This window comes from Grammomys surdaster, unplaced genomic scaffold, assembly GCF_004785775.1.
Source record: "Grammomys surdaster isolate TR1022 unplaced genomic scaffold, NIH_TR_1.0 311, whole genome shotgun sequence".
Taxonomy (NCBI): Eukaryota; Metazoa; Chordata; class Mammalia; order Rodentia; family Muridae; genus Grammomys; species Grammomys surdaster.
In genome coordinates, this window is record NW_021604730.1 from 1,689,413 (window position 1) to 1,716,836 (window position 27,424).

The 27,424-nt window shown below is 37.8% G+C and overlaps 1 protein-coding gene across 5 annotated transcripts; it reads left to right on the forward strand.

Annotated features, from left to right (window-relative positions):
- The first annotated feature begins 40 nt into the window (after positions 1–40).
- Srsf11 (serine and arginine rich splicing factor 11) lies at positions 41–26,889 on the forward strand. Of its 5 annotated transcripts, XM_028777601.1 has the most exons (14): positions 7,707–7,903; positions 12,258–12,391; positions 14,359–14,421; positions 14,888–15,851; positions 16,143–16,252; positions 17,092–17,184; positions 17,724–17,773; positions 19,548–19,675; positions 21,114–21,195; positions 22,048–22,179; positions 23,981–24,070; positions 24,907–25,002; positions 25,348–25,486; positions 25,588–26,889. In XM_028777601.1, the coding sequence occupies exons 7-14, from the start codon at positions 17,754–17,756 to the stop codon at positions 25,780–25,782; spliced, it is 882 nt and encodes a 293-aa protein (XP_028633434.1). In that variant the 5' UTR covers positions 7,707–7,903; positions 12,258–12,391; positions 14,359–14,421; positions 14,888–15,851; positions 16,143–16,252; positions 17,092–17,184; positions 17,724–17,753; the 3' UTR covers positions 25,783–26,889. The 5 variants fall into 5 exon arrangements, with proteins under 5 accessions (XP_028633432.1, XP_028633429.1, XP_028633431.1 ...); XM_028777599.1 differs by lacking the exons at positions 14,359–14,421; positions 14,888–15,851 and adding an exon at positions 41–164; XM_028777596.1 differs by lacking the exons at positions 14,359–14,421; positions 14,888–15,851 and adding an exon at positions 51–164 and having other exon boundaries at positions 24,886–25,002.
- Positions 26,890–27,424: the final 535 nt, after the last annotated feature.

Here is a 27,424-nt window from a genome sequence, read left to right on the forward strand (position 1 = left end):
AAGGTGCCACAGTTTGGTAACCCCGCCCCTTCCGGCTCGCAGTAATCCGGGCCTTGCCCTAGCTGCGCGTGCTGATGTCGTCACCGCCAGCTCCCGGGGCCGTAGGACCGACGAGCCCTTCCGTTGCCCTCACCAACCTCGCACTTAGGAGAAACTTCTTTCGGGTAAGTGCGTCTAACGGGCTGAGAGGTCCTCGGGGCGGGGGCGAGGGAGACAGAGCGGACGTGGGCTCCTTACACAGCGCTGTCGGGCACGCCTGCGCTACCCAACGTCGCTTCAGAACGTGGCGGTGTCGAAATCTGAGGCGCGGCCTGTGGCCCTAGGCGCCAGGCCTAGGGATTGCTGGGTTCAGCGAGTCCGTGTTCTTGAGTTGATATCGGAGTACAGGATGGCGAGTGACAGACACGAAGCTTGGACCTTAAGATGTGTACTCACCTGACAGCTAAAAGCTGTGGTGTATTACGAGCAGCTTGGACTTCGAAACCTACCCGCTAACAGACTAACTGATGCAGTTGACCCCACGCTTATGAAGCTCATTTTTCACTGATTTCTGGATAATCCAATCTTAACGAAGTTTTAAAAATAATTTCTGATAATGAAAATGTAAATACTGACCTATCGTGGTGGCACACGCCTTTAAACACAGCACTAGGTAGGCAGAGTCAAGTGGATCTCATGAGTTGGAGGTCAGCCTGGTCTACAAAGCGAGTCCAGGGCAGCCAGAGCGACAGAGAAACACTGTCTCAAAAAAACGAAGAAAGAAAAGAAAATTTAAATGCGTAGCTTTTGTTGGAAATACAAAAATGAAAATTGTATTTAATAAGTAGCGATTTCCTGCTTAGTTTTTCCTAGAGTTTACAACGTCTTGAAGTATTTCCTCAAACAAAGAAGTAGCCCTCAACTATTCTGGGCTGAGGATGTAGCTCCCTAAAGTGGACAAGGCCGTGTGTGAATCCTGTGTCCAGCGCTGCACCAAATTCTTTGACTGGAATTGATTTTATATTACATTCCTCTTAAGTGTAGTGTTTGTTTTTGTACACATGAATAGGATTTCACGTGCCCTGGTACCTCTTGGAAGCCAGAGAACAACTTGATGGAGTCGGTTCTTTTTCCACCAAGCTTGACAGTAAACAGTCTTTACCTGCTAAATGGTTATGGGTCTGGGGATATTTAGAGATTCACTAGAATGCAGCGTCCAGCCACCTCAGTCAGGGATTTATAAAGGCAAAGAATACAAAATGACTATGTGTTTATGTACAAGCAGAAACAGCAATAAAAAAATTTTATCCTTAACATTAGAGATCCAATTTTGCTTTATAGTTCTCTTAAGTACAGAGATTTTAACTTTTAAACATAAAGTTAACCATCAACAAAACGTCAGCCATCATAGAAATGATTTTTTAAATTAATTTATTTTATGTGTATTGGTGTTTGCCTTTTTGTCCTAAGAAGATAGATCCTTTGGAACTATAGTTATTGGATGATTGTGAACCGCCCACCATGTGGGTGCTGGGATCAAACTTTGGTGCTCTAAAAAAACAACATTAAGTGCTCCTAAACGCTGAGTCATCTTTCCAGCCCCGGTTTTTTTCCCCTTCTTTTAAATGTAAAGAACATATGCAAGGAGAAGGCTGCATAACTCTTGTCACCCTAATGAGGAGAATGGTATTAGTTGAAAAGTAGATTGGGGGTGACCATTCTGATTCTGTATCACACATGTAGTTTCACCTAAATGTATTTTGGGGTGTTTTGTTTCATTTTAGAGTCTACAGAATTTCACTGTGTAGCCCTAGCTAGCCTATGTAGATCACATTGGCCTCCATCTTGAAGAAATCCATACTGCCTGTCAAGTGTTAAGATTAAAAGTGAGCACTAGCATATTTCTATATCAATATGTATGAACTGGCATAAGGATTTGGCTAATACAAGTTCATAATATATTGTATATTATGCTTATATAGCATGTGGAAAATAAATTATAGCCAAGATTATCTCTTGCATTTGAGAAAATTGTGTATTTGCTGCTAATTGATGGAGACTGGAAGCTAATTCATGAATTGAGCTTGTTTATGAAATATCTATGGCTGTATTATTGAGAACTAGTTCTTTATGATAGTTGAATTACTTTAAGACTAATGCATTTAAAATGAAACACATTTTTCAGTAATGGCACTCAAAGTATTTGCTGGTTTAAAAATTAGACAATATGGGGACAATTGGGAAGCTCAATGGTTAAAAGCACCTACTCCTCTTTCTGGGGCCCTGTTTCAGTTCACAGCACCGACATCAGACAGTTCACAGTTGCCTATAACTCTGTTTCAGAGAATATTAGCGTTGCCAGCATCTCCACACATATGGTGCACATAAAATCTCATACAGGCACACACGTATATATAAATAAAAATATCTTTTTTAAAATTTGACATTCTGCATTATTGAAGTAACACCAAATAAAATAAAATAAGATCACATCTTCTGAGATGCAGTTCAGTTATAGAACACTTGCATATCTTGCAAAGGCTTTGGGGTCTATCACCAGCTCTGTGAAATAGTGAAAAGGAGCCCTCCTCTGTCCTGCTGAAGATTAGGTACACCTGCCTTTTGTTATGGAGGTATTTGGCTATGGTCTATTATATGCATTTTATTTAATATCTTTTTTAAAATGACACCAAAACACATAAGCAATCAAGTCACCCAGAAAGTTCTACTTTGTTTCATGACAGAAAGTAAGACCATCAAATAAAGATAGGGAAATCCATTCTTAACATACAATAGTACATTTTTAATATGGCTGTGTTACTCATGAAATCTTGTGTAAATATTAGACTTTTTTCACAGTTGAAAGCTATAGTTGATTGTTGACTTATTAAAATAAGTAGTTTCAATTCTAGTAAGAGAAAACGAGGTTAATTTGTGCAGCGTTTTCAAGCACTCTTGTTAGCAAAATACAAAATAAGCAGAGAGAACTTACTTTGCAGACGTTTCTGTTTATTTTTGTGACAAGGATGTTTAGCCAATTTCATTCTTATATTTCAGAATATTGCCTTATCTATGAAAGCTGATATTATGTTAAATGTTATTGAAAGAATATATTTAATTTTCTTTCAAATTTTTGGGTTGCAATTCAGCTTTTGATTTGTCTTCATAACAGCTGACTTCTAAAAGCAGTCAGGACTGCCTTTGAAGGCAAGGCATAAATATATTTAGCATTTTAATCCCAATTTTAAATGTAGCTTTGATTTATATTTTGTTACTATTATTGGAATTGTGGCTAGCCATCTTGGTTTTGATGAAGAAAATGTGTAGTATTTAGGGTTTTGTATTTGTGTTTCATTGCTTCTCTCCATGCTTGTGAATGATGAAGCAATCACTCTGCTCTAACATTCATGATTCTAATGTATGGTCTGTTATATTCTAATATATTCTTTTCTACTTTCTAAGATGTTTCTAGAATCTATTTAAGTTGATGAAGTATAAATAATCTGATAGTTTACTGAAAATCACAGACTGTTAATTTAAGCTTTGATGATTAGATTTCTGGATGTTTTGGTTACTTTTGTTGTTCTCCTTGACCTACAATTTTTTGTCTGTCTGAACTGTTTTGTTTGTTTTCTCCATTGGTGAAGATATTGCAATGATATAGCCAGGCTTGGTAACTCATACTTGTAACCTTAGTTTTGGGAGACTTAGACAGGAGGATTATTCCAAGTTTGAGACTACTTGTCTAGACTGGACTGCTAAGTGAGAATGTGTCTCCACAAACCAACCAGCTAACCCACAGTTAAATGTAGTAGCATATACTGGTGGATATTTAAATACAGAAGTGCAAATGTGTAAACTCTTCTTGTGGTCCACCATCTAGAAATACCTGTTTTTCACTCTACACTTAATTTACTTACCATAATACAGATGCTTATTTTCCATCTTAGAGATGTTGGCCTTACTTTCCTTTCTCCTTATTTCCCAGAAGTATTACCATCATCTTTTCTCTCCCACAAACTACTTATTTGATCAGTCAAATGTCATCAAAGTGCTTTAAGGCTTTAGCCTGAGCAGACTGGCTAATGGCATTTACAGACTCCTGCTTACTGTGCCTGTCCTTTGCCAGCTGTTGAGATTATTTCAAATATGTACTTTCTGTGTTCATTATGGCTCATTGGGTCATACTACAGTAACTTCAATTTGTTTATCGAAGATATGTTCAAGTATTTGTGTGTTTTGTAAATCAGAATAATGCTCTCAACACAGTGACACTCTTCCTAAAAGAATTTTCTGCAGAAATGTTCTCAGTGTATCAGAACTGCTTATTAGCAGTTGTCTATAAGCATGCTGATAGTTAGGCAGACATCCCAAATCTCTCTGGGAAGAGGGGACATCTTACTATCACTTAATAGTTTACAAATATCAACTTTTTACAGTATTCTTATAGCTTAAGGTTTTAACATAAAGTGCATAATCTTTGTAGTAAGAGTTTGCCATGTTAACATGTGAAATATAAATACAAATATAAAGTGCATAAATTAATTCTTCCATGTAAGCAATAAATAGCATTACCACAGGATAATGTTTTCAAAATGAAAGGATTTGTCAGATAATAGAGGAATGCTGAGAGTAATCACTAGTCTCTCCTAGTTTTTAAAAAGTTTACTAGAATTGACAAGTGACTGCCAGACAACAATAAGAATAGAAGCTTTAGGGAGATGGCTCATTCAGTGAAGTTCTTGTTTGGATCCTTAGCACATAAGTTAAAAACCTGGTGGGGCTATGCTTGTTCCCAGCACTGAGAAAGTGAAGACAGGAGGTGCTCTGGAGTTTACTGGCTAGCTGACTAGTGCTAATGGTGATGCAATGAGATACTCTATCTCAAAAAATAAGGTGTGCAAAAATATGATACCAAGTATCAAGAAGAGCTCTGTTTCAAAGATCATCTGCTGTGTATATGTATACATGTGCCCCCGCATATGTACACCTATACATTCTGAATTCAGCCATTTCTGAATGAATGCCTTTTGTGGCTAGGTTTCCAAATTGCCTTTGTCATTAAGATGCTTTAAAAAGCCAAATTGGTTGGTGGGGGGAATTTAGAAAGCAACTGAGAAAGACACCCATTATCAGCCTCTGGCCTACACACAGATAAAACTCATGAACACATGTCACACACATAATTAAACCACTTGCTTTACTTATTTTTTGTTTTTCAAGACAGTTTCTCTATGTAGCCCTGACTATCCCTAAACCCCCTCCATAGACCAGGCTGGCCTTGAACTTGCAGAGATCCACCTGCTTTTGTACTTGATTTATTTTTGTTTGGTTTGGATTTTGCATTTTGGAACAAAGCTTTTTTTTCACCCAATTTTGATTAGAAATAGACTGTAAATATGATTGATAATATTTGTCATTCAGATTCGATTGGATTTCTGGGTAACATGATCTATGCCTGTACTCTCAGCATTTGGAAAGCTGGGGCAGGAGCATTTCAGAAAGTTCAATGCCTGCCTGAGCTACAGCTTTGTCTCAAAGACACATAACACACACACACACACACACAAATAAAAACAAAAAAGCAACCTAGGAGTGGGGACTGTCCTAGAATAGGCTATAATCCCATCACTTGGGAGGTGGAAGTGGGTCTTTCTCTACTGCACAGTGAGCTTCAAGTCAGGTTGAGCTTCTGGAGACATTCTTTCAAAAATCAATAAAAGTCTAACATAACTTGTCTGAAAAGATGAGTTGATAATTCTTTGTGCATAGTTCTTGAAACTTTCATAATTGTGAAAGTAGGGGTGTCCAAACTGCCTGTCTACACATACCTTTAGATAGCTATGGATGTGATCCAACATAAAAGGATATACTTGTTTAAAGCATGAGACTGGGTGGGGTTTTTTGCAATTTTTTTTGTGACTCAATTATGCAACTCTCAGTTGAATACTTTGTAAATGACAACTATGTAGCAGTGAAGAAAGTCGGACATTTCTTTAGGGCCTTTAAAATGAGAAATTGACAAGGCAAATATCTGGCTCTGTCTGTGTTCTAAAATCTGCAGATTCTACATCAGTCTTGCCTTTTTAGTACATGCATTTCTTCCATCTTTATGTTTGCTTACAGAGAGTTTGTCATAGAACTACAGTTCCAATAGATTGGGAACATTGGCTGTCTTTTTTCTGTGTTATATTTGTTATACTATACTTCTAGCATCTCAGAAATCCCTGGAATATAGTAGAGACAGTGAGTTTGGGGTGCCTTTTATATATAATACTGGAGAAGTGGTGAGATGAATTTGTTGCCTATTTCCAGATTCTGTATTTCTTTTGCCTTTTCTGGCAAATCTTAAAATCACTTAAACTGGCATAGATTGGATACACTTGCTGTTTGTCTTAAAATTTTCGTCACCTGCTCTTAGCTATATTATTTATATTATTTATGTGTTGGATCAGGGACCCACATGGTGGAAGGAGAGAACTGATGCCTCCAAAGGGCACCATGGCACACACATACACAATAAATATAAGTAATAAAATTTTTTGTTTGAAATGTGGAGCAATATTAAAGATTTTCATGTTCCTGCCTTTCTAACAAATTGATGTTAAATAACACTGAAAATCAAAAGACAAAGCTTGAGCTCTTGTCATTGTGCTCTTTGTTCTGTCATTGACTATTGCATGTATAGTGCATTGTATGTACTTCTGATATTAAGAAGTTGAGCTATGAGAATCTAATTAGCAGTGAGTGATACCTCTGATTCATCAAGAAACTACTTAACACTATCTTGGGAGTGATTGATGAGTGATCATTTTTAAAAAAAAAAAAAAAAAAACTCTGATGAGGCACATTAATCAGCCCCTCCCTTCTGTGCTTAAGAACTAAGTCACTGAACTAGTGAGTAGACCTAACAAGCTAGTTGCATTCTTGTCAGCATTGGCCAAGAGTTATCTGCCAGTGTAAAGATTTGTAACTCTCCGTATAAAGTCTGAGATTTTTAGCTTTCAGTAGTTTTGAGTCAAATAAATTAGCATGGCCTGTATGATAAATGACTAATTAAAGTAGTTGGTGTGAGTGTTCAGGTGTTCAGTGCTCACTGAACAGTAACTTTAAAACTATGCTACTTTCTGCTGTGTGAATAAAAGAAGTGCTGTTACTAACAGGTGGCAGTGAGATAAGGGAACTTCGTGGCTTGCATAAAGGCATGAAGAAAGTAATTTTGTGTCTTTATGTTGGAGAACTGGAATAGTTCAGATGAGGCTTAAGAAATAAGGCAGGGGTTTTTGTTTTGTCTTTGTAGTGAAGAATACGCGTGTTAAAGCAGGTGTGAGTGACCATATACTGTAATATATTGAAGAACTAACTGTAAAACTTGTAAAGGTAAGCTAAAGTTCAGTGAGCGTACAGAGAGCCAGGGAGTGTGTGCTAAACCGTCTTTGCTGGAGGTTTCAGCGCCTAGGTGGAGGGATTCTGCCTGAAAATGCTTCTGGTGCGATGTGGAGTAAGCAGGAACCATTTCTAAGGTGGCTCTGCTGGGTGGGCACAGCCGGGACAGTTGCGGGAGCGCGAACCGGACGCGTACTTCCGAGATCTGGGCGCATGCGCGAGCGGGCGGGCGTGTGGAATTGTGGGCCGGCGGCGCTGCGCGAGGTCGGCGGCCGTTTGTGTGCGGCCGGCGGCCGGTGCCGCGCGCTCTCACTCTGTCTTGTGTTTGATGTGTTGAGCAGGAGGCAGCCCGCGCCATGAGCAGCACGGCAGTGGTCCCCAGCGCGCCAGGCCCGGGCCCAGGCCCCAGTGGCGGGCCAGGCGGCGGCACCGAGGTGATCCAGGTGACCAACGTGTCCCCGAGCGCCAGCTCAGAGCAGATGCGGACGCTCTTCGGCTTCCTGGGCAAGATCGACGAGCTGCGCCTCTTCCCGCCGGAGTGAGTACCAGGTCGCTGCGGGCCCGCGGCCCTTCCGGTGAGGCGAGGCGCGCGGTCCGCCGAGCCTAGCGTGGAAAATCCGCGGGCCCGCCAGGCCTCAAGCCGGGGATGAGCGCCAGAGTGGAGTTTCAGGAATGTTTTTCTTCTTGATGTTTATACTATCATTTTGCTTTGGGCACTTAATGTTTCGATTAAATCCCCCTTTTAAAAGAAAAGCTAATTCAGTGCTTTGTTAGAAAGGAAGTAAAATTGTTGCTGCTATAGTCACTTAGTGTAAATCAGGATTGCCCTTAAGGGATTTTTGAACTAGGGAAGAGCATCAAACCCTAACCCTTCAACAGACGACTAAATCAATAGGCCTGAATGCTGAGTTTTTATATAATTCAGAAATTCATCATAACTGAATCCTGGTGTGCTTAAATAATTTACAGAATGTTTACATTTGAATTAGGTTTTATGTGGCTTTTGTCTTGTTTTAAAAGTGGTCTTTATTGCAATAGTATTCAACGAATGTTCATTGTAAAGAACAAAGAAGTTATGAAGATAAGTTGAAAATACACATTTGAAATAATTGTGTGTCCTCTAGAAAGAATTATAAAGTTTAGTGGAAAGATAGTGGTCAATGTTAGTAAAAACTGCCAACCAGATTTTGCGGACTTATGCTGTCCCTTAAATTCAAAATAAGAAATTAGAATCATCACAGTCTTCTGTTATGTGTAATCACTTATCGTGCGGATGTTGATCATATAAGCCTATGTGTTAATTATTACATTTCATGATTTCCCTACTTGAAATACTTTTACATTACTGTTAATGCTTGACGTTTATGTACTCTTAATTTTTAGAGAAAACATGCAAATGTTGGGTTAACAGTTTCAAAGCGTTTTAGGAACAGTTGTTTAGAGCATTCTACCCTTCAGATTGCTCCTAAAACTGATATTAAAACAGCAAAAAATGATATATTTAACTTAATTGAGGTATTAGTGCTGCAGATACTCACTTTGTTTATTCTCCAAAGCATCTCTATACTGTATTATAAAAGATAAAAGTGGGAATTGTATTGGGTTTTTTGGGTTTTGGTTGATTAATTGGTTGGTTGGTTTCCCTTTTTGACCTAGCTAGTGGACAATACCTTAAAGGGGGTTATGATGGACTTGAGTCCGCTCTTTTTTGTGATGACATGGCTAATTCCATCATAAGCTGAATAGTTGTGGGGTTTGTTTATTCCTTGAAATGATAATAGGGTACTGTGTACTCACCTTCAAACAGTAGCACAGCAGCTGTCACCAATTCACAGAATAAGGTCAGCCTTCCCTTTCATAGACCAAGCAAGATTCTTGAGTTCATCAGCATTCCATTTTGAAGAATGCATGCCCCATACACACCTACTAAAACACTTCAGGCCAGGCAAGGGCTTCTTAAGGCGGTTTTAACATAGGCTATGCTGACCTCCTGCTGCTTTTACTTCCTAAGTGCTATGATTATAGACATGGTGTTCATTGTATCATTGTTGAAGTGGATAATAAAGTATTTAGTATTTTTTTTTAAAGGAATCTCACAATGGGATGCTTATCTAGGTAAGGATCCCAGTGAAACATGTCAGTGTTATGCTGTATTTGAAGGTTACTGTCAACAGATAGATTATTCATTTGAAGCCTTCACGGACCAAACATGATCAGCGATCATTTTAATGATCTCACCCACTTTTCAAGAAAAATGTACTTTAATGAGTTATTCATTCTATAATTAGGAAGAGTCATGTGACGTCAGTAAAATTGTTCTCAAGTGATTGTTACTGTGCTGCCTTTTGGGTTCAGAGATACCTTGTTTATAAAGCTCAAAAGTCTTCTGCTTAGAAGTGCCTGACACAGTACTAAGGTAGTGTTAAAAGAGTAGTGTGATAACCTAAACCACAAGTTCTTACACTTGAGTGGCCATGAATGGGGGGGGGGTCTTAAGAATGAAGTCCCTCCTGGGGGAAAGAGATTCTGATTCAGTGGGCTCTTGCTAAACACCAGAATTCACCACTTTCTATGTGCTTCTTAGAAGATACTATGAAATTCTTTCAGCAGCAGAAGCATAAGGGAACTGTTTTTCTTACCTTGCTTCTTAGGGTAAAGATACTTATGCTTTTAAATGTGGTCCTTACCCAGAATAAAATGTATTTGGTAAGTGGGACATATATTGAAGGCAATGTTTTCTGATTTTCTAAAAAAAAAAAATGTTTTATATATACTTCAAGAATGGTCTCTTTTTTTAAAAAAAAAAATTCCTTTTCAGTATGTGAGTGTTTTGCATGCATGTATGTCTGTACCATGTGTATGCCTGATGTGAAGCCAGAAGAGTGCACTGCATCCCCTCGAACTGAAATTATAGACTAAGACTCCATCTGGGTGCTGGGAATCAAACATGGGTCCTCCACAAGAAGTGCTCTTAACCATCTTTTCATTCTAAGAAGTGGTTTGAGTTTTTGTTCTTGTGGTGGTTGCGGGGGGTGGGAGAGGCATTTTTACTGCAAATTGGACACTAGTTACCAGTGTTAAAGAATGCCTATAATTTCCTAAGGTGGTGTTCTGTTGGGTTTTAAGAACAGAAGGTAACTTCATTTTGAAGAACTTTGTAAATTTAATGGTTAAAATTTTTTTTAAAAATCAGTGACAGAAAAAAACAAAACAGCTGTCTTAGTGCCCATGCTAGGACATTCTTTTCACTGTTTCTGATTGGAAATTTTTCTCAAATTCTAGACACATTTTTTAATGTGTTCATTGAGCCACATAATCTAACAAGAAGACGTAGGCAGAAGAAGCAAGGCTAGCCTGAACTTACATAACACCGTGTCTTTAAAAAAAGCCTTATCCTTTTAGAGACATTGAGCATTCGGCTTTGTGGATGCAGTTGCCTTCTTGCTTGGTTCTGTACCCTAAGTTTATATTTACATACATGAAGGGTTAATGTTGCTGTGCTGTCAGGGATCCCGGATAGAGTTTCCCACAGTCAGGGACTATGAGATTGTTACTGTCCCGGGGAACTGGTCTCCCAAGTAACCTGTGGTCTGGGTCTAGGAGGCAATCCTTGCCTTTATGCTAGGAATTGACCCATTATATCTTTTTAAAAGCCTGTTCTTCATTATCATCTTTCACTGCCATAGTTTGCACTTTATCACTTGTCTATAGAAGCAATGTCCTCTTCCTAAAGTGTAGTGTAGGGAGGAGGTGCTGCATAACATGTATAAATGCCCGTGTATGTACTTTTTTATTTTGTCTGACAATGGCTTTAGAATAGAAAGCTGTGGGCTGGAGAGATGGCTCAGTGGTTAAGAGCACTGACTGCACTTCCAGTGGTCCTGAGTTCAAATCCCAGCAACCACATGGTGGCTCACAACCATCTGTAATGAGATCTGATGCCCTCTTCTGGTGTGTCTGAAGACAGCTACAGTGTATTCATATATAATAAATAAATAAATCTTTAAAAAAAAAAAGAATAGAAAGCCATGTTTAAAGTGCGTAAGAATTTTTATATAGGGCTGGAGAAATGGCTCAGTGGTTAAGAGCACTGACTGCTCTTCTACAGGTCCTGAGTTCAATTCTCAGCAACCACATGGTGGCTTACAACTATCTATAATGGGATTCGATTCCCTCTTCTGATGTGTCTGAAGACAGTGACAGTGTACTCACATATAAAAAAATAAATAAATCTTTTTTTAAAAAAGAATTCTTATATATTCTACGGATGTAGGGTCAAGGTATGGAATTGGTTTGTTGTTCAGGTCAAGAATGCTCATCGATTATCAAATAGATGTATCTTTTTGGTTTCTTGTTTTGAGACGAGGTTTCAATGTAGCCTATGCTGGTCTGGAATTTACAGTTTCTATCCCAGCTTCCTGGATGATGGAGATTATAGAGCTGTGTCATTGTGCCTGCTTAGGTATACTTTCTACCTTTGAAGTAAAAACAAAACAAAACTTAAATCATTTGTTACACTGTGAAGTTAATTATAATAAAAACTTTCTACACCAGAACTGTCACTTGTATAGATCAGTGGTTCAGTGTCTACCCTGGGCTTGAGCAATACAAGCACATGTGTGCACAGTCACTAAAATGATATAGTTGTCTCTCTGACTTAAGAAACGGTTTTTTAACTGCTGTGTTACAATTTAAGTGGTGATTATAGGAGCATGTCTGCACTGGGTCTCACTCTGTTAAGTCATCAGGTCAATTAAGATATTCTTTTTTCAATTGGTTAAAACAAATTTAACATGCATCTATGTAATTTTACCTGAACATTGTCATTTTGGTGGTGTATATTTGTTTTAGCCAGTGCCATTTTTCTCTAATGATATTTCTTTATCTTTTAGTGATTCGCCTTTGCCTGTCTCCTCTCGTGTCTGCTTTGTTAAGTTCCATGATCCAGACTCAGCAGTTGTGGCACAGCATCTGACAAACACTGTGTTCGTTGACAGAGCTTTGATAGTCGTTCCATATGCTGAAGGTTTGTGCTTTGTTTCACTACCTATGTGGGCACCCCTGCCTGGCCGTTGGCCACAGCGTAGATGTAGAGTAAGCATCTCTAGCCTGTCAGATTCTAAGCATTACTTTGAAACCCTTGTTATACTGTACTCCATAATTATTATTTGGAGATTTTTTTTCTTATTCTAAAACTGAGAAATAAAGTCTGTTTTATAGGGTAATTAACTTTTTGCTATCTTTAAAATGTTTTTAAGTTTTTAAAACTGAATTCCAAACTTTGAAATATGTTAATGTTAAGTATTAAGATGTCCCAAAGGTAAACATTCATACCATATCATTCTCACACAGAAACCTTCAAATTAATGCATGATACTTTTGTTCCAAAATCAGTAGCTAAGTCAATCTTATTTCCTTTATTCTCTCACTCACTCCTACCTTAAAATAGAACAAAAACAAAAATCCCATGCTGAATTCCAGTATACCAAGGGTTGCAATAATTTTAGTTTTTGTAAAAGTTTAAGATTCCTATAGTTTAGGTGCCAGATGGGCACTGGGTGTTTGTTTTTATGGCAGATTTTCTTGTTCTTGTTATATTTTCTAGAATATCTCAAAGTAATAAACTCTTCTCTCTGTTGTGTGTGTGACTTTTGTAGTGGAGAAGGCACATGCAAAACCCTCCCAGATGGCTGGACACAGTGGGTGCTCTGCAGCTGCAGGCTCTAGACACTAACTAAACCAGCGAGCACTCGAGCCCCCAAGTGTTTCCTGCTGTCACCATTTGTTAACTGCATTTTCTCTCTTTTTACGTTTTAGGCTGTTAAAGTAATTTGTCAGAAAAAAAAAAATGAGCAGGTTTTTGGATCTAAAAGCCACTGTGACAGGACAGCACTATTTTAATGCCATTTTGTAAAACTTTTCTAAGGCATACTTTACAGTTAGCTTGTTCCCAGTAAACTGCTGCTTGGTTTGCTTTTGGTAACTATAAATCTTTATTTGAGGAAATCATTGACATGATATACGTATTGAATTTTAACTTAATAATTTAATATACTGTCCATGATCTACATGCTTTCCCTTTCCTTTAATAAACTGGTTAGTGGAAGCTGTATCTTGTAATTGTTGCTTTTTAGATGCTTCTTAGATAATTGAAGACAAATGTGAAGATTTGCCACTATATTTTGTGAAAGTTGTGAAATGTCTAATCATAGAGAATTGCCACTGGTTTTTCTGAAGAAATTATATTCAGAGATGAGTTAAGGCATGCTATTTTGGTAACAGTGTATTAAAATGAGAGATATGAGGCCAGTAACAATGTTTCTATGAAAGAAAAGTCAGAAAGCAGCTGATTTAGTGTATTTTGGATAAGCAATTCCTTTTATTTCAGTGTGCCTCTTTAAGATAAGACTTAACCACCACCTTACACCAACAGAGAACTTACAGAACTCAATTCAGGATGAGTAAAGTAGACAGTAGGTCTTGAGACGGTCATGTCATGTGAGTAATGTGCAGAGTGCTCCAGTTAGCCATAATGCAATGAGCTTGGGATGGAATATATATCATATGTCTGGGTCTTTATAATTATTTTAAGCCATAGTAATTTTTTGTAGATGTGTTTTTGAAAGTGAGGTTTTGGGAAGTATGTGTAGAGCTGTAGAAATACTTAGTTCAGGAATCTGTTTTTGCTACATTTAATTTGTGGTATGATGTGCTGTATTAATGTTACTTCCACAAGTAAACTGATATATTCAATCCCTTTGTCACCATTCACTTGGTTTTAGCTCGTAACACTTGGTGTTGGCTCTTGGTCAGTGTGTTAGAACAATAGACCAAAAGTATACGGTAAGAATAGCCTCACTTGGTAAAGCATAGAGATGGCTGGATGTGGAAGGTGCTCTTAATAGTAATAGATTTGGGGGCATCTAGGTTCCTCGGTTAATGTTTGTTTCTTTTGTCTGTTTCTTTTTCTTTCATTTCTACACATTCATGCAGTATTTCATGGTTCTATCAAAGCAGCAGTAAAAAAAAATACTCTTGACGCATGAAAATTAACTGGTGAGGGGCCTCATTGCTATTTTTAAATTGTAGTTTTGTTTTTAGTCCTTTTTTAATCAGAGGATCAGATGCATGACTTTTTTTAATGGATGCAGATCTTCTCTCAGGTGTCTCTCAATAAATTCAAGAGGATTTTAGTTTGCCAGAAATGTTGCAGATGCACTTAATTTGAGTAATATGTTGATATTTAATATATCCTCTTGAGACATAATTTTGCATGCAAAATTATCCCTTTATCTTTGTAGGTTTGTTAATATTGATGCATTAATGCCCTATATCCAAATGATCATCTCCCCTTCCCTCCATAACTCTTGGTATCTAAATTGATGACAGCTCTGACACAAGCAAGATAGCAGTGCTGTGTAGTATACATTTGTTTATATTATCGGCACTTCTCAGTGTAGGTGGAAGGAACCATTACCTTTATTTAACAGTGGTTTTTCTTTTTTGTTGTTGTGTTTTACAGTTCTTTTCCCTGGTTCAGCCTGAACTATATACCAGGCCCTGCTGAAAATACCACCCAACAGTTTTCTTCTGCAGCTTATCCAGTTTCTCTTAAGTGCCCTGTACATATTGTATGTTTTATGATGAGATGCAGTTTCTTAATATGTATTACAGAAATACTACTGGTATTTGCAAATATGTAGTTTAATTGTATTATTGAACTCTCATTTTGGGGGCTTGGGCACATTAACAGATTAATCCATCTGTATAGGGCTTTTGCTGTTGGATAGAATTAAATTGTCTACATAAATAATTTGTCTTAGGACCTTTAGATTTTATCTGAATACACAGATTAGGCTTTAAAAGCAGGCATACATATGGTTTTGGGCTTAAGGAGTTTTGAACAAGTTAGATATTAAACTGACACTATATAGCAACATTTTTTGGTTAGCATGGCACATATTGGAACCTAAAGCATTTTACTGTACAGGTAAGGAATGTGCCATGTTTTACCTATTCTCTCCCTCTTTCTCTCTTTCTGTCTCTCCTCCCTTCCTCTTCCCTCCTTTCTCTCCATCCCCTTCTCTCTCTCTCTCTACCTCCCTCTCCCTCCCTACCCCTCCACTCCCCCACACACATTTCCCCTGTGTATTCAGAGACCTTCAGAAACATTCATATTCATGTTGAGTCAGCAAAAGCCCTACTCTTGATTCCAACAGAATATTTCCTTTACATACTTTCCTTCTTTTAATTTTTACAAAATTTGTATGGTAGGTGTAAAGAAAATCATAGTAACTGTACCATATTATTAACCCCTAAATCAAACTTTTTTTGTCTTGTGTATCTTGATTTTTCTGTGTGCTTTATAGTGAAGCAGCCGACACGAGTCGTTGTTCATAAAACAGCTTTTGAAAGTTGAGAGCACACCCCTGGAGAACCGACTGTGCTTGCTTACGTTTGGTTCATGACTTAAAAATCGAGTACAGGTGATGAAATCTTGGCAGTGTTAACAAAACAGTAGTGTGTATTGTGCTATTTTTTTTACTCTAGAAACTTAACCATTGTAGAGAAAAAGGAAACAAATTTTCACACATTGAAGTTTCATTCTGACATAAAATTAATGATAAATAATCATAGAGATCAAACTTTATATTTTAGCGAACATAAGTACTTTCAACAAACTCAGGTGGTGTATCAGGGAGACATTTTCTGGGTGTTTTTGTGTGTTTTCTGTCTTCAAAGAGAGTGTGTTCTCATGCAAGGATGTTTCTCTGCAGGAGTTATTCCTGATGAGACTAAGGCTTTGTCTCTATTGGCACCAGCTAATGCAGTGGCAGGTCTTCTGCCTGGTGGTGGACTCCTGCCTACCCCCAACCCACTTACCCAGGTACATACGCCATTGAATTTAGAAAGGGTATATTTGGTGTTTGTGGTAGTATATGACAATTGATGACTTCAGCACATGAATGAAAAGTCAGACTGCCTCTGTAAGACTTTGCATGTGGTGGTTTAATTAAAACTTCCGTCAGGAAGAAGACAGGATCTTGGCAATGTATATCAGAAATAATGGACGATTAGTGAAGGGATGGTGGAGGTTACCGTACGTCTAATGAGTAGATAACAGTCCTGTGAGGAACAGTGCTGCAGAACAAGAGCACAAAGAAACATTTGACCAGAGGACTTAGTACTGACATTTACACTTTCAAAGTGTGGTTGAGTAGATTTTTGGGAAGTCTTCTCTCAAAGATAGTGCTAAAATTCAATAGGAGGACAAGATACAGGGGCTTCCAAAAAGCCTCTACCTTCGTCAGTATCCAAACAATAGTCAGTAGACCGCATACGTAAAGTGTACTGAGGGTCCTGTCATCATCATAGCACAGAGCTGGGTTTTCATTGAGGATGCAGTGAGTACTCAAGCAGCTATTGAGAAGGCCATTTTTCTTATAAATCTTAGAGGAGTAATGTTTTATAAGAAAAGGAAAGGTTGACTATCATATGGACAGATGTGAGGAACTACAAACCACAACCTTTGTTACTGTTGATATATGTTTACTGGGACATAGTTATCCTGTTCTTAGATATTTTATACAGCTGAATTTGAACCATGGCAGTAATGGTTTTATACCATTGAGCTGTTCACATAGCCGATATAAATGAAAAAGTTGGTGTCTAACCCAATGCTGAAAGTTAAAGATGTTTTATATAAGAAACCATTGACTGTTACAGATTGGCGCTGTTCCCCTGGCTGCGTTGGGAGCTCCAGCTCTTGATCCTGCCCTTGCTGCTCTTGGGCTTCCAGGAACAAACTTGAACTCTCAGGTATATCTCAATACCTTTCATTTGTAAACTTATGTTTGTAGGGTATTATTTCATTAAACTTCGGTTTGCATTTCAAAGCAAGGGTTAGCTGTTTGTGTTGTAGTAATCTTTTTATTCTGTTAACTTGTTTGAGATTTAAATGACCACTGAATTTACATCAGTCAATAATCCTTCACACATTTACAGAATATTTTGTTTCTCAGAATTCTTACTTTAGAGATGTTCTATTACTCTAAGGAGTTTCATGTTTTCTAAGTCTTTAGAATAAGCAAGATCTGACCTTATAAACCTAGACTGCTCAGCCTTAGTCTTGACAGCTTCCCCACTCTTCCATAGCTTTAGCCACAAAGTCACCCGTTGTTAGGATTCATAATTTGCATTTTACCTTTTTGCCATGGATGTACACAGAGCATTGCACTTTATAGGTTGCCAGTTTCTCCTATAACTTTTCAACAAACTTACGAAAATAAAATAGCAGTCACTTAACACTGTGTTGTTTGCTCATTGTTTTTGTTTGTTTTTTTTTTTTTTTTTTTTAGTCCCTTGCTGCAGACCAGCTGTTGAAACTTATGAGTACTGTTGATCCCAAGTAAGCTATCTCCTTTGTCTCTTTTGGTTTCACACTGTGTAACTGTCAAAAGAACACTTACTTTTGTTTTCTTTTTGAGATATGTCTTATTGTGTAATATAGCTTTACCATATGTTTACTGTGTGCTCAAGCCTGAACTCAAAACTCCTTTCCAAGTACTGGAATTCCAGGTGTAGACCACTGCCACCAAGTTGAGAACAGTTACTCTGTTATATATGTAATATATAACATATATATTATGCTAACAGAAGAAAATTAGCTAATCCTAGGACATGCTTAATACATTATTATGTATTATATTGTAAAAACAAGAAAGGGAATCCAAAAATAAGCCCAAATGTTAAGGGTTTTCTTTTGAGTGTATCCTAATAATTGCGAGTGGCTTGTTATAGAGTGATAGCATGAAAGTTGTATTTTGATGATTTATACAAAATACACATTAGAGCCTAGGCATAATGGCACACACCTTATTAGGGGTAGGTGGATCTCTGTAAGTTCAAGGTCAGCCTGGTCTAGTGAAGACTGGCTACATAGTGAGACCCTGACTCAAAAAAAAAAAAAAATCCAATAAAATACACATAGCATTTTCTGTAATCAGTATTAAGCATTCATTATGGCAAAGTATGTGTATTGAATTGGGGAACGTACATAAGAGCCTGGGGAAGGGACCACAGAGAAAAAAATCTTGGTTTTTAGATCAGAGTCTGAGCTCTGAGGGAAGTGGGAATTAGAGAAGGAAAGTACGTTAGGGGACTAACACTACCATATTCTTATAGAAACTCTTACCCCAGTACTTAGAATTTTTTCTTCCTTGATGATAACAGATTCATGGGGCTTTTCAATGTAGACTAAATTGGAGTTTTATTCCATGTCCCCTGGAGTTAGTCAACATCACTATTAATAAGTAGGGGAACGTGGCAAGAGAAAGAACGTGGTTTAGTTGGTTACTGTTCCCCAAAGCCCAGCATATTCGTAGCACCAATGCATCATGGGTTCTTATGCCACTCTCATATAGCCTTGGCTGGCCTGAAACTTGCTGTGTAGATCAGGCTATCCTAAAGCTCATAGAAATCTTCTTGCCTCTACTTCTTGTATAGTTGGATTAAGGAGTGTGCCACCATACCCAGCATTCCTTTTCAAAACAAAACCAAAAAACCTTGGGTTTTTTTCTTTTTTTTTTTCTTTTTTTCTTTTTTTTTTTTTTAATCTGTTTAGCAAGGGTGCTGTGCATGAATACAAGCCATAGTGTGTGTTAAGGTTAGGACAGTTTTAAGGAGTTGGATGAGCTTGACAGTAAGACCATTTGCTTCTGAGTCATCTCAAGGGCCATTAGTACCTGTTCTTGATGACATTCCTCTCTCCACCAATAACTGAGGTTATCTAGTTTGTTGGATTTGTTTTTGCTTTTTTCCTTGCATGTGTACACATTTAAAGGCAGATCATTAACTTTTGTGGTCAAGATTTCATGTGTAAGTTTGTGAGCTATTGACCACTGCCTTAGTTTCTCCCCATCTGTAGTCTAAAAGGTAGTGCTTTCTCCTAAGAAGCTGAGGTATAGAAAATTTCTAAATCCTATGATGAAAGGTTAACTTTAGCATCAATACGTTCTTTAATATTGGCATTTACCAAAATTAAATAAGTATTTTCTTAACTCCAGATCTCTGTAAATATTTGAATGTGGCATTTCACTGCATGCTGCTATTAAAATGGTTGTCCCTGGTATTTTATTTTCAAGGATTATTTACAAAGGTGATATGTTTTTCTCTTGTTTTAGATTGAATCATGTAGCAGCTGGTCTTGTTTCACCAAGTCTGAAGTCAGACACCTCTAGTAAAGAAATAGAAGAAGCCATGAAGAGAGTTCGTGAAGCCCAGTCCCTGATTTCTGCCGCAATTGAGCCAGGTAAAATGCTCATACACATTTTCCTTGAATGTTAAATTTTAGTTCTTGGTAAAGCTGGTAATAGCATACATATAGAAGTTGTTGAATAACATTCTTGTCGTTTTTTGTTTTGTTTTGTTTTTAAGACTTTCTGTATTCTGAGACAGAAAAATCATGTAGTAGAGTGCCAATCAGATACTTTTGGGTGGTGGTAGGAGTTGCCGAGAGGGAACCTGGAGGCTTGTGGATACTAAGCAGGTATAACCACCACTAAACTAGCTCTGGACAAATTGTCTTTTTGAGGTTGATTAGATGAATCATCCCAGTGTATGTGTGTTATGTGTATGTAAATCTGTGGTAATGAAGCACATTTCCTTAAATGTTTCGATCATTTTTTTAAACTCCTATTCCTTAGTAAGTGGAAATGTTATTACTTGGGAAGTAATTTTAAAGTATAAAAAATAAACTGATAGCAGATGTTGTAAGCATGTCATCTGATAAGGTGTCAAGTAAGTGATGGGGCCTTAGATGTACAGCTGGGTTTTTACTGCTATAGAAGGTCTAAACGCTTCTGTTAAAAACTGAGGCTGAAATGACTGTGGGTTACCCATAATGAGTTCTATGATTGTGTGGCTTTACTTGTGAAATACCTGTAAATTAAAGTGTATGCATGAAATGACCAAATAAATTAGTGGCATCATTTGGTAATAGTGAGCATGTGAAGAGGGCAATGGCTTTAGTTGCCTCTTAGATCCTGCGTTAAAGAAATTTGATATGTTGGAAATGAGACAGTTTTGCTCTAAGTGTACAGTTGAGAATGGCCTTGAAGAATGGGCATGTATTAAGAAAAAGCTGGATTCCTAAAGTCAGTCAGATTCTGTCACTAAGGTATAGGGACAGGAGAATGAGCCATGGCTTTGGCTTTAAATTTTGACATAAATTATACTTAGGTGCTAGAGAAAGACAGCGTTCTTGATATCCTTTATATATACTTGCATAGTCATGTATAGTGAAAGCATTTCTTTGGATCAGGATTTGAAATGTTTATATTAGTACCTGAATGGAAGGTATATTTGTGGACCACCCTCAGTAGAGACTTCTAAAGGCCAAATGAGAAAGCTACAGAGTTGAATTAGGGGGATGCTTGAGCCCTCAAGGGCATTTCAGATTAGATAGCAGATGAAACCTTAGTTAGCAATTACAAATTGCTATAGGATTTACTAAATGCTGAGGAATCTTGTCTATGAAGCTTCCCAGAGTGGAAATATGATCATTTATAGCATTTGAGGGTATCTTATAAAGGATGAAATAAATATTCTTTGAAGGCCAACATGTTGTCTCATTGGTTACATGTGCTTCTGGACACCTGGAGGGCTGGACTTTGATTCCTGAATCTCACACACATAGTTAAACATTTCTTAATACAGCTTTTTTTTTTTTTTTTTTTTTTTTTAATCAGACAAGAAGGAAGAAAAGAGAAGACACTCAAGATCAAGGTCACGCTCAAGGAGGAGGAGGACCCCCTCATCCTCCAGACACAGGTTAGCTCTCTTGACCATCAGCTGTGCTTTGAAGACCACCTCCTAGGTAAAGTGGGTCTAATCATTAGTAATTGCAGCTCATGGAGTTCTAGAGCATTTTAGGAGAAAGGTATAGGGTGAATAGGTGATTCCTACTTAAAACCAAAGTAGTGTTAAGTTCTTTCACTGAAAGGAAACACTAAAATGTTACAGTTATATGAAAAGAACAAGTAACTTGAAACTTTTCCCTGTGTGATCTAGACTCTACCACCCAAAGTCAGATCTAGATCTGCAAAGTGAATTTGTTCTCATCTCCTGCATTGGTTACAAGGGTATATTTTGTAAGGGTAATATGTAAGGTTTTGTTTTCTGTAGCAGAGTGAGTCTCCCTCCAAACTTAGGAGTCTTTGCTTTCACACTTTAAAAAAATAAAGTCAATGTAGGTTATATTTGACCATATTAAACATTGTGAAAGTCATAACGGCTAATTCATATCATTTTACATAGTTCTACAACATAACTTATCACCCCCAAAACAAGGATTTGTTGTACTTCACCAATCTAAAGTTTTAACTTAATAGAAGAAATAGGATTTTACATTTAAATTTTGCACTATTTTTGTTTATCTTTGGTGTTTTCTTTTGGGGGGAACTTATTTTGAGATAGTCTCAGTATGTAGCCTTGGCTGGTATTCATGCACATCATGAACACACATCAGTAATTTCTGAGGTCTAGAAGATAACTGGGCTAAATGATGATCCAACTGAAAAGAGGAGAATTATCTCCAGTGCTTGATACTTAGCTCCTATCTCTGAGATGGGTTCAGTGAACATTTTATATCTATGAACACTTATTACAGATTTATATTTTTAGGCGGTCACGAAGCCGGTCAAGGAGGCGGTCCCACTCTAAATCCAGGAGTAGAAGGAGATCCAAAAGTCCAAGACGGAGACGATCTCATTCCCGAGAGAGGGGTAGAAGGTCAAGGAGCACATCCAAAGCTAGGTACATTTGTACAAAACAGTCGCAGCAGCCACAGTTCTTGAAAATCCAGTGCTGGACTTCTTTGTTTCAGAATTGGTGAGGTATGGGGAGGAGACTGGATGGAAAAGAAACGTGGCTTGAGTATGCTGCTCTTAGTTTTCTTGTTTCCTGCCACCCTGAAGATGTAACATTATCTTTTTTTCTTAATTTTTTTTTCTGTTTTCAAAAATTATGTGTTTGACTGTTTTGCTTACATGTGTGTCTGTGTATCTGTGCATGCCTGGTGCCCACAGAGTCTAAGAGAATCAGATTCCCTGGAACTAGAGTTACAGTGGTTGTGAGCTGCCTTGTGGGTGGTGGGAATTGAACCTGAGTCCTCTGTAAGAGCAACAAGTGCTCTTAACTGCTGAGCCATCTCTCTAGCCGCTCTAACATTTCTTAGTTACCTTCTTCCTTGTTGGCTCTCCTCTTTTCCATTCAGTCACTGCTGTGGTTGTGGCTTTAGGTCTCCTAGATATCCCTTGTGTGCCAAGGAGCTCTAAGCAGACAACTAGCTGTGTTCATTTCTCTTCATATCATCATCAGTAGTTGGAAACATTCTTGAAAGATCATTTATGGTTTGGACTAGTCTTGGAGCTGGAAAGATCAGTTAGAGTTAACAGAGTACTTGTTGCTCTTACAGATGACCTGGATCTGGTTCCTGGAACTGACACCAGGTTCTAACGTCTACTTGTAACTCCAGGTCTAGTGCATCCAATATTCTCTTCTAGCTTCTGGGCACATGGTGCACATAAATTCATATAGAAACATACATGTAAGTTTAAAAATAAATAATGAATCTTTTAAAGAAGAACCTATCTTTTCATTCAGAGAAAAATTCTTTTAAATCAGTGCTCTAGTTTTGAATAACTAAAAGTAACAGTAGTTTCTGTTTTCCTACTCTTCAACCATTTATCATTGGTGAGCATGTATCTTAACTAGTGGGAAAGGAACTGTTTATATACAGAGAAGGAATCCTGGTATTCTTTTCCTTAAGACCTTTCAATTGAGAACAAGGAATAGTCACACAAGGAGGAACCATGTTCAGTGATAGCCGAACAAATTCAGGTATATTGATCAGTTACTGAAGGGAGAATATAAAGGTATAGCACACACTTGTGCCTTGAAAGACTAACAGTGCATGGTGTACTTGAGAAGGTATACTGGAGCCTGTTGGGAGATTTGGTAATAAAGGCTGTCTGACAAGAGAAGATAACTGATGAAGGACAAGGACCAGACTATGAAGGAGACAAGGTAGAGAGTGTGTACTGTGGGATTTAAATATAAATTAATTGTAAGGAGCTTTAAGCCTGAGTGTGGTGTGATACCTATCCATTGTGGTGGGAGAGTTTTCAGATGTGACTGACTAGCGCGGAGTATGCAGTAGCAGGAAAAGGTAGCAGATTTGACTTAGTCTGAGATGGGTGTTTTCCTCAGCATGTGTGCATTGAAGGAAACAGGTGATAGCAAATGATTGGCTGTGGTGCTTTATTGGATTCTGACATGGTGACAGAGTTCAGGAACTTGTGATCAAGTGAAAAGGACCCAGCAACAGTGATTAAGCCCATTGAACTCAATACCAAATACAGGAAACTAGCCTGCATCTTAAATACTTTTCTCAGCACATAGGCCACTTTTCTATTGGAGATAAATTCTAGGTGAACTATCAAGAAAAATGGGAAGCTTAGAAAAATTTTATTTTATGCCATTTGTCATAAGAAGAATGAGATTACATTTTGAATGTCTTGTTAGTCGTCACACTTCATTAAATTTTGTTTGTTAGAGACAAAAAGAAAGAAGATAAAGAAAAGAAACGTTCCAAAACTCCACCAAAAAGCTACAGCACAGCCAGACGCTCTCGGAGTGCAAGCAGGTAAGGCAGCAGCACCTGAAGCCTGGGGCATGACTTTTCAGCAGGACACAAAGAAGTCCAGAATCAGACAAAAACCTCAGTGTTAAAAAAGGAGGCTTAGACAGCCAAGTCTTGATGACTAAGGTATCCTGAGTTGTTCAAGTAGCTTCACAGTGATATGTTTCCTATAGTCACTTATTAGGCTCAAGAATATAAGAAGATAGTAAGTTGGTGATAAATGAATGGGAGGTATTTTTAAAGCCTGACTGTGTCATTGTAAGGCTTCAGTAACTATATATAAATTATTACAGTCATGATAAAGTGATGTGGCAAACTTTATAGAAAGCATTCTGAAAAAAAAGGAAGCATTCTGAATGTTCAACTCCATTTCAATCAGTTGTTCACAAATTCTTGGGTACAGCATTTGTGTGACCCACTCATACGAATGTCTCAGAAGGTTTATGCCGTGTTTTTCAAAAACTTGAAAAGTTGGATCAAATACTTGAAAACCAATACTACAAAATTTTTAGAAGAAAACTAAAATAAGCTTTGGTGTCCTTGAAGATAGGAAAATGCCAAGTTCAAGGCTAACTTAAACTGTATCATATGACCCTGTCTCAAAAATACCATCAAGAAAGTAAAAACACTCTAGAGTGCTAGCTGTGGGGCACATTTTACATTAAGTATGATAAAGAATTCCTTCTGGAACTACCCATCACAATAGTCTTTTCTTAGGCTTGAGATTTTTATTGCCTAAAACAGATTTATTAGGCAGGTCTTGGGCTGTGGAAGCTCCTAGTGGAGCTGGTGAGACCACACTATATTTTAAAGTCTAGTTTGCACATTTGTGATTCTAGAGAAAGAAGACGACGGCGAAGTAGGAGTGGTACAAGATCCCCTAAAAAGCCCAGGTCTCCTAAAAGAAAGCTGTCCCGCTCGCCATCCCCAAGGAGGTAGGGTTATCATATGTTTATATCTGATTTGTAATATTTAGGACTAATGTTTTTTAAACTATTAGATTTTTTTGTGTATATACAGTAATTTTCTGTGGGGGGAAATTAAGGCATTGTTCTTTTGAGATTTTTAGTATGCACTTTTGGGGGGTGATAAGCACTTTAGGGCTCTATCTAGCCTAAATTCTTACTTTGATTACCCAATGTTTCAAAATGGGCTTTTGCATTCTTTATAGAGAGCTTGATTAAGCTCATCTAAGACCTGTGGCTCACTTAGGAATGAAACTGCCAGAAGTTCCTACAGTGCAACTTTATATATAAACACATTTTAACTATTCTTTCTAGACATAAAAAAGAGAAGAAGAAAGATAAGGACAAAGAACGAAGTAGAGATGAAAGGGAACGATCAACAAGTAAAAAGAAGAGGAGCAAAGACAAGGAGAAGGATCGAGAAAGGAAGTCTGAGAGTGACAAGGACGTCAAAGTAAGTACACAGGCTGGGGTGCTAACCATGGTGCTGCTGCTATTTTATTAAGAAGTGTTTTTCCTTTGAAGAAGCTTATTTTCCCATTCTCCTTGGCAAAGCAGGTGACTCGGGACTATGATGAAGAGGAGCAAGGCTATGACAGTGAGAAGGAAAAGAAAGAGGAGAAGAGACCAACAGAAGCAGTATCCCCTAAAACAAAGGAGTGCTCTGTGGAGAAGGGGTTGGCCGACCTTCGAGAGTCCAAAGTGAACGGGGATGATCACCACGAAGAAGACATGGATATGAGTGACTGAGCTGAGCCCAAGGCTGGTTGCAGATGGGCCTCAGTGTCATTCCTTGTGATCCCTAATGCTGTGTGTGTTCATCTCACCTAAGTGTATACAGCTGCACATTACCAATGGCTTCAGAACACCTGATCGTGACCTCTAGTGCTTTATAGCAAAAGCTATAAAGTGGTACCTGGGTGACCAGCATTGCCATGGTTACATCCATTTGCGTGATCAAGCAGCTGTGCAACTGCTGCTTCTAACACAGATGAACAGCTGCATGCATCTCCAACAGGCATGGATTGTCTCTGTCTATGATCCTCAGTGCGTTCACTTAGAGTATTTCTAGAGTTTGAGTCCTTGCCGTGATAGAGCCATGTAGGGAATGCACTGATTGCATGTTACCCCAAATGTCATGAAACTTTCTGACACAGTGACCTATTTAATGGTCTTGTTTGTTGACATGACAAATTAACATTCTTAGAGTTACATCTGGAAAAGAGCATTTGTGATAGATAAGCCTTTTGAGCCTTGTGGCTAAATTTTTGTGGCTTTGTTTAACTTTCAAAGGTTATATATGCACTAACCTTTTTTGATGGCTAAGTAGGCTTTAAATTACAGTAAAAATTTTTCAAATAAAACTGGCTGTAAAATATGATGTTTTGAATTAGAATTGTTCACTTTTTCACAGCTACTTGTTTTTTCCCCCAATAATTTATTTCACAACTCTACCAGTGAACGCAGCCCATCACTAGAAAATGACCTCGTCCTGATTTTCAGTTTTCAACTTTATTAGTTTTAAAGCTCACTGTTGAACAAGAGGAAGTGGTGGTGCATTTTAAATTGACCTTCATGTGCTTTTAAAATACGACAGATCTCCTTGATAATGTACTTTTATTTGATCTCAAGTTGTATAAAACCAATAAATTTGTGTTACTTTGATTGCAGTAGTATCTTATGGACAGTGATTCCATGTTATATGCAGACTAAGTAGGCAACTGTTTCCTTAGTTACAAGCTTCACTTTTGTGCAGTTAAAAAACAAAAGTAGGCTACAGTCTGTGCCATGTTGATGTACAGTTTCTGAAATTGTTTTACAAGACTTTGATAATAAAACCCTTAAACTCACAAGTCATGCTTCTGTAGAGCTGCATTGTGTTTATTCACACGTTGAATATATGTCAGTTATATTATTCCCTGTCTACATGTTCAGACAATAACTGGAGTCCACCCCCTCAGTGTAGATGCCAGCAGAATTGTCAACAGTATCTTCTGCCTAAATTAATGGTTTAACCTATGTTTTAGATACAGGACTGAGGTCATACAACAGTGTCTTGGGAATAAATATGATCTCAATTATACCTAGCAAATTTATATTTTCATTGAAATTATAGAAATTTGCCTTTCTGAAATTGTTAGTTGTTGGTCACATGTTTATACTGTATTACAATATTAAACAGGTAAATGGCTAGTGTTGGGTGGCTTAGAGGAAGGAAAATTGAGATGGGTTTGTAGTCTTAAAAAGTTCGAGTATGAAGTATTAAAAATTGAATTCTATATATAAAAGCATTTTTCCAGTTTATATTTGAGTAACTTTTTAAAGATGGTATGAGCAGGAATTTGGTTTATGACAAATGCATCAAGTTCTAGTAATGGTCTGAGTACTCACT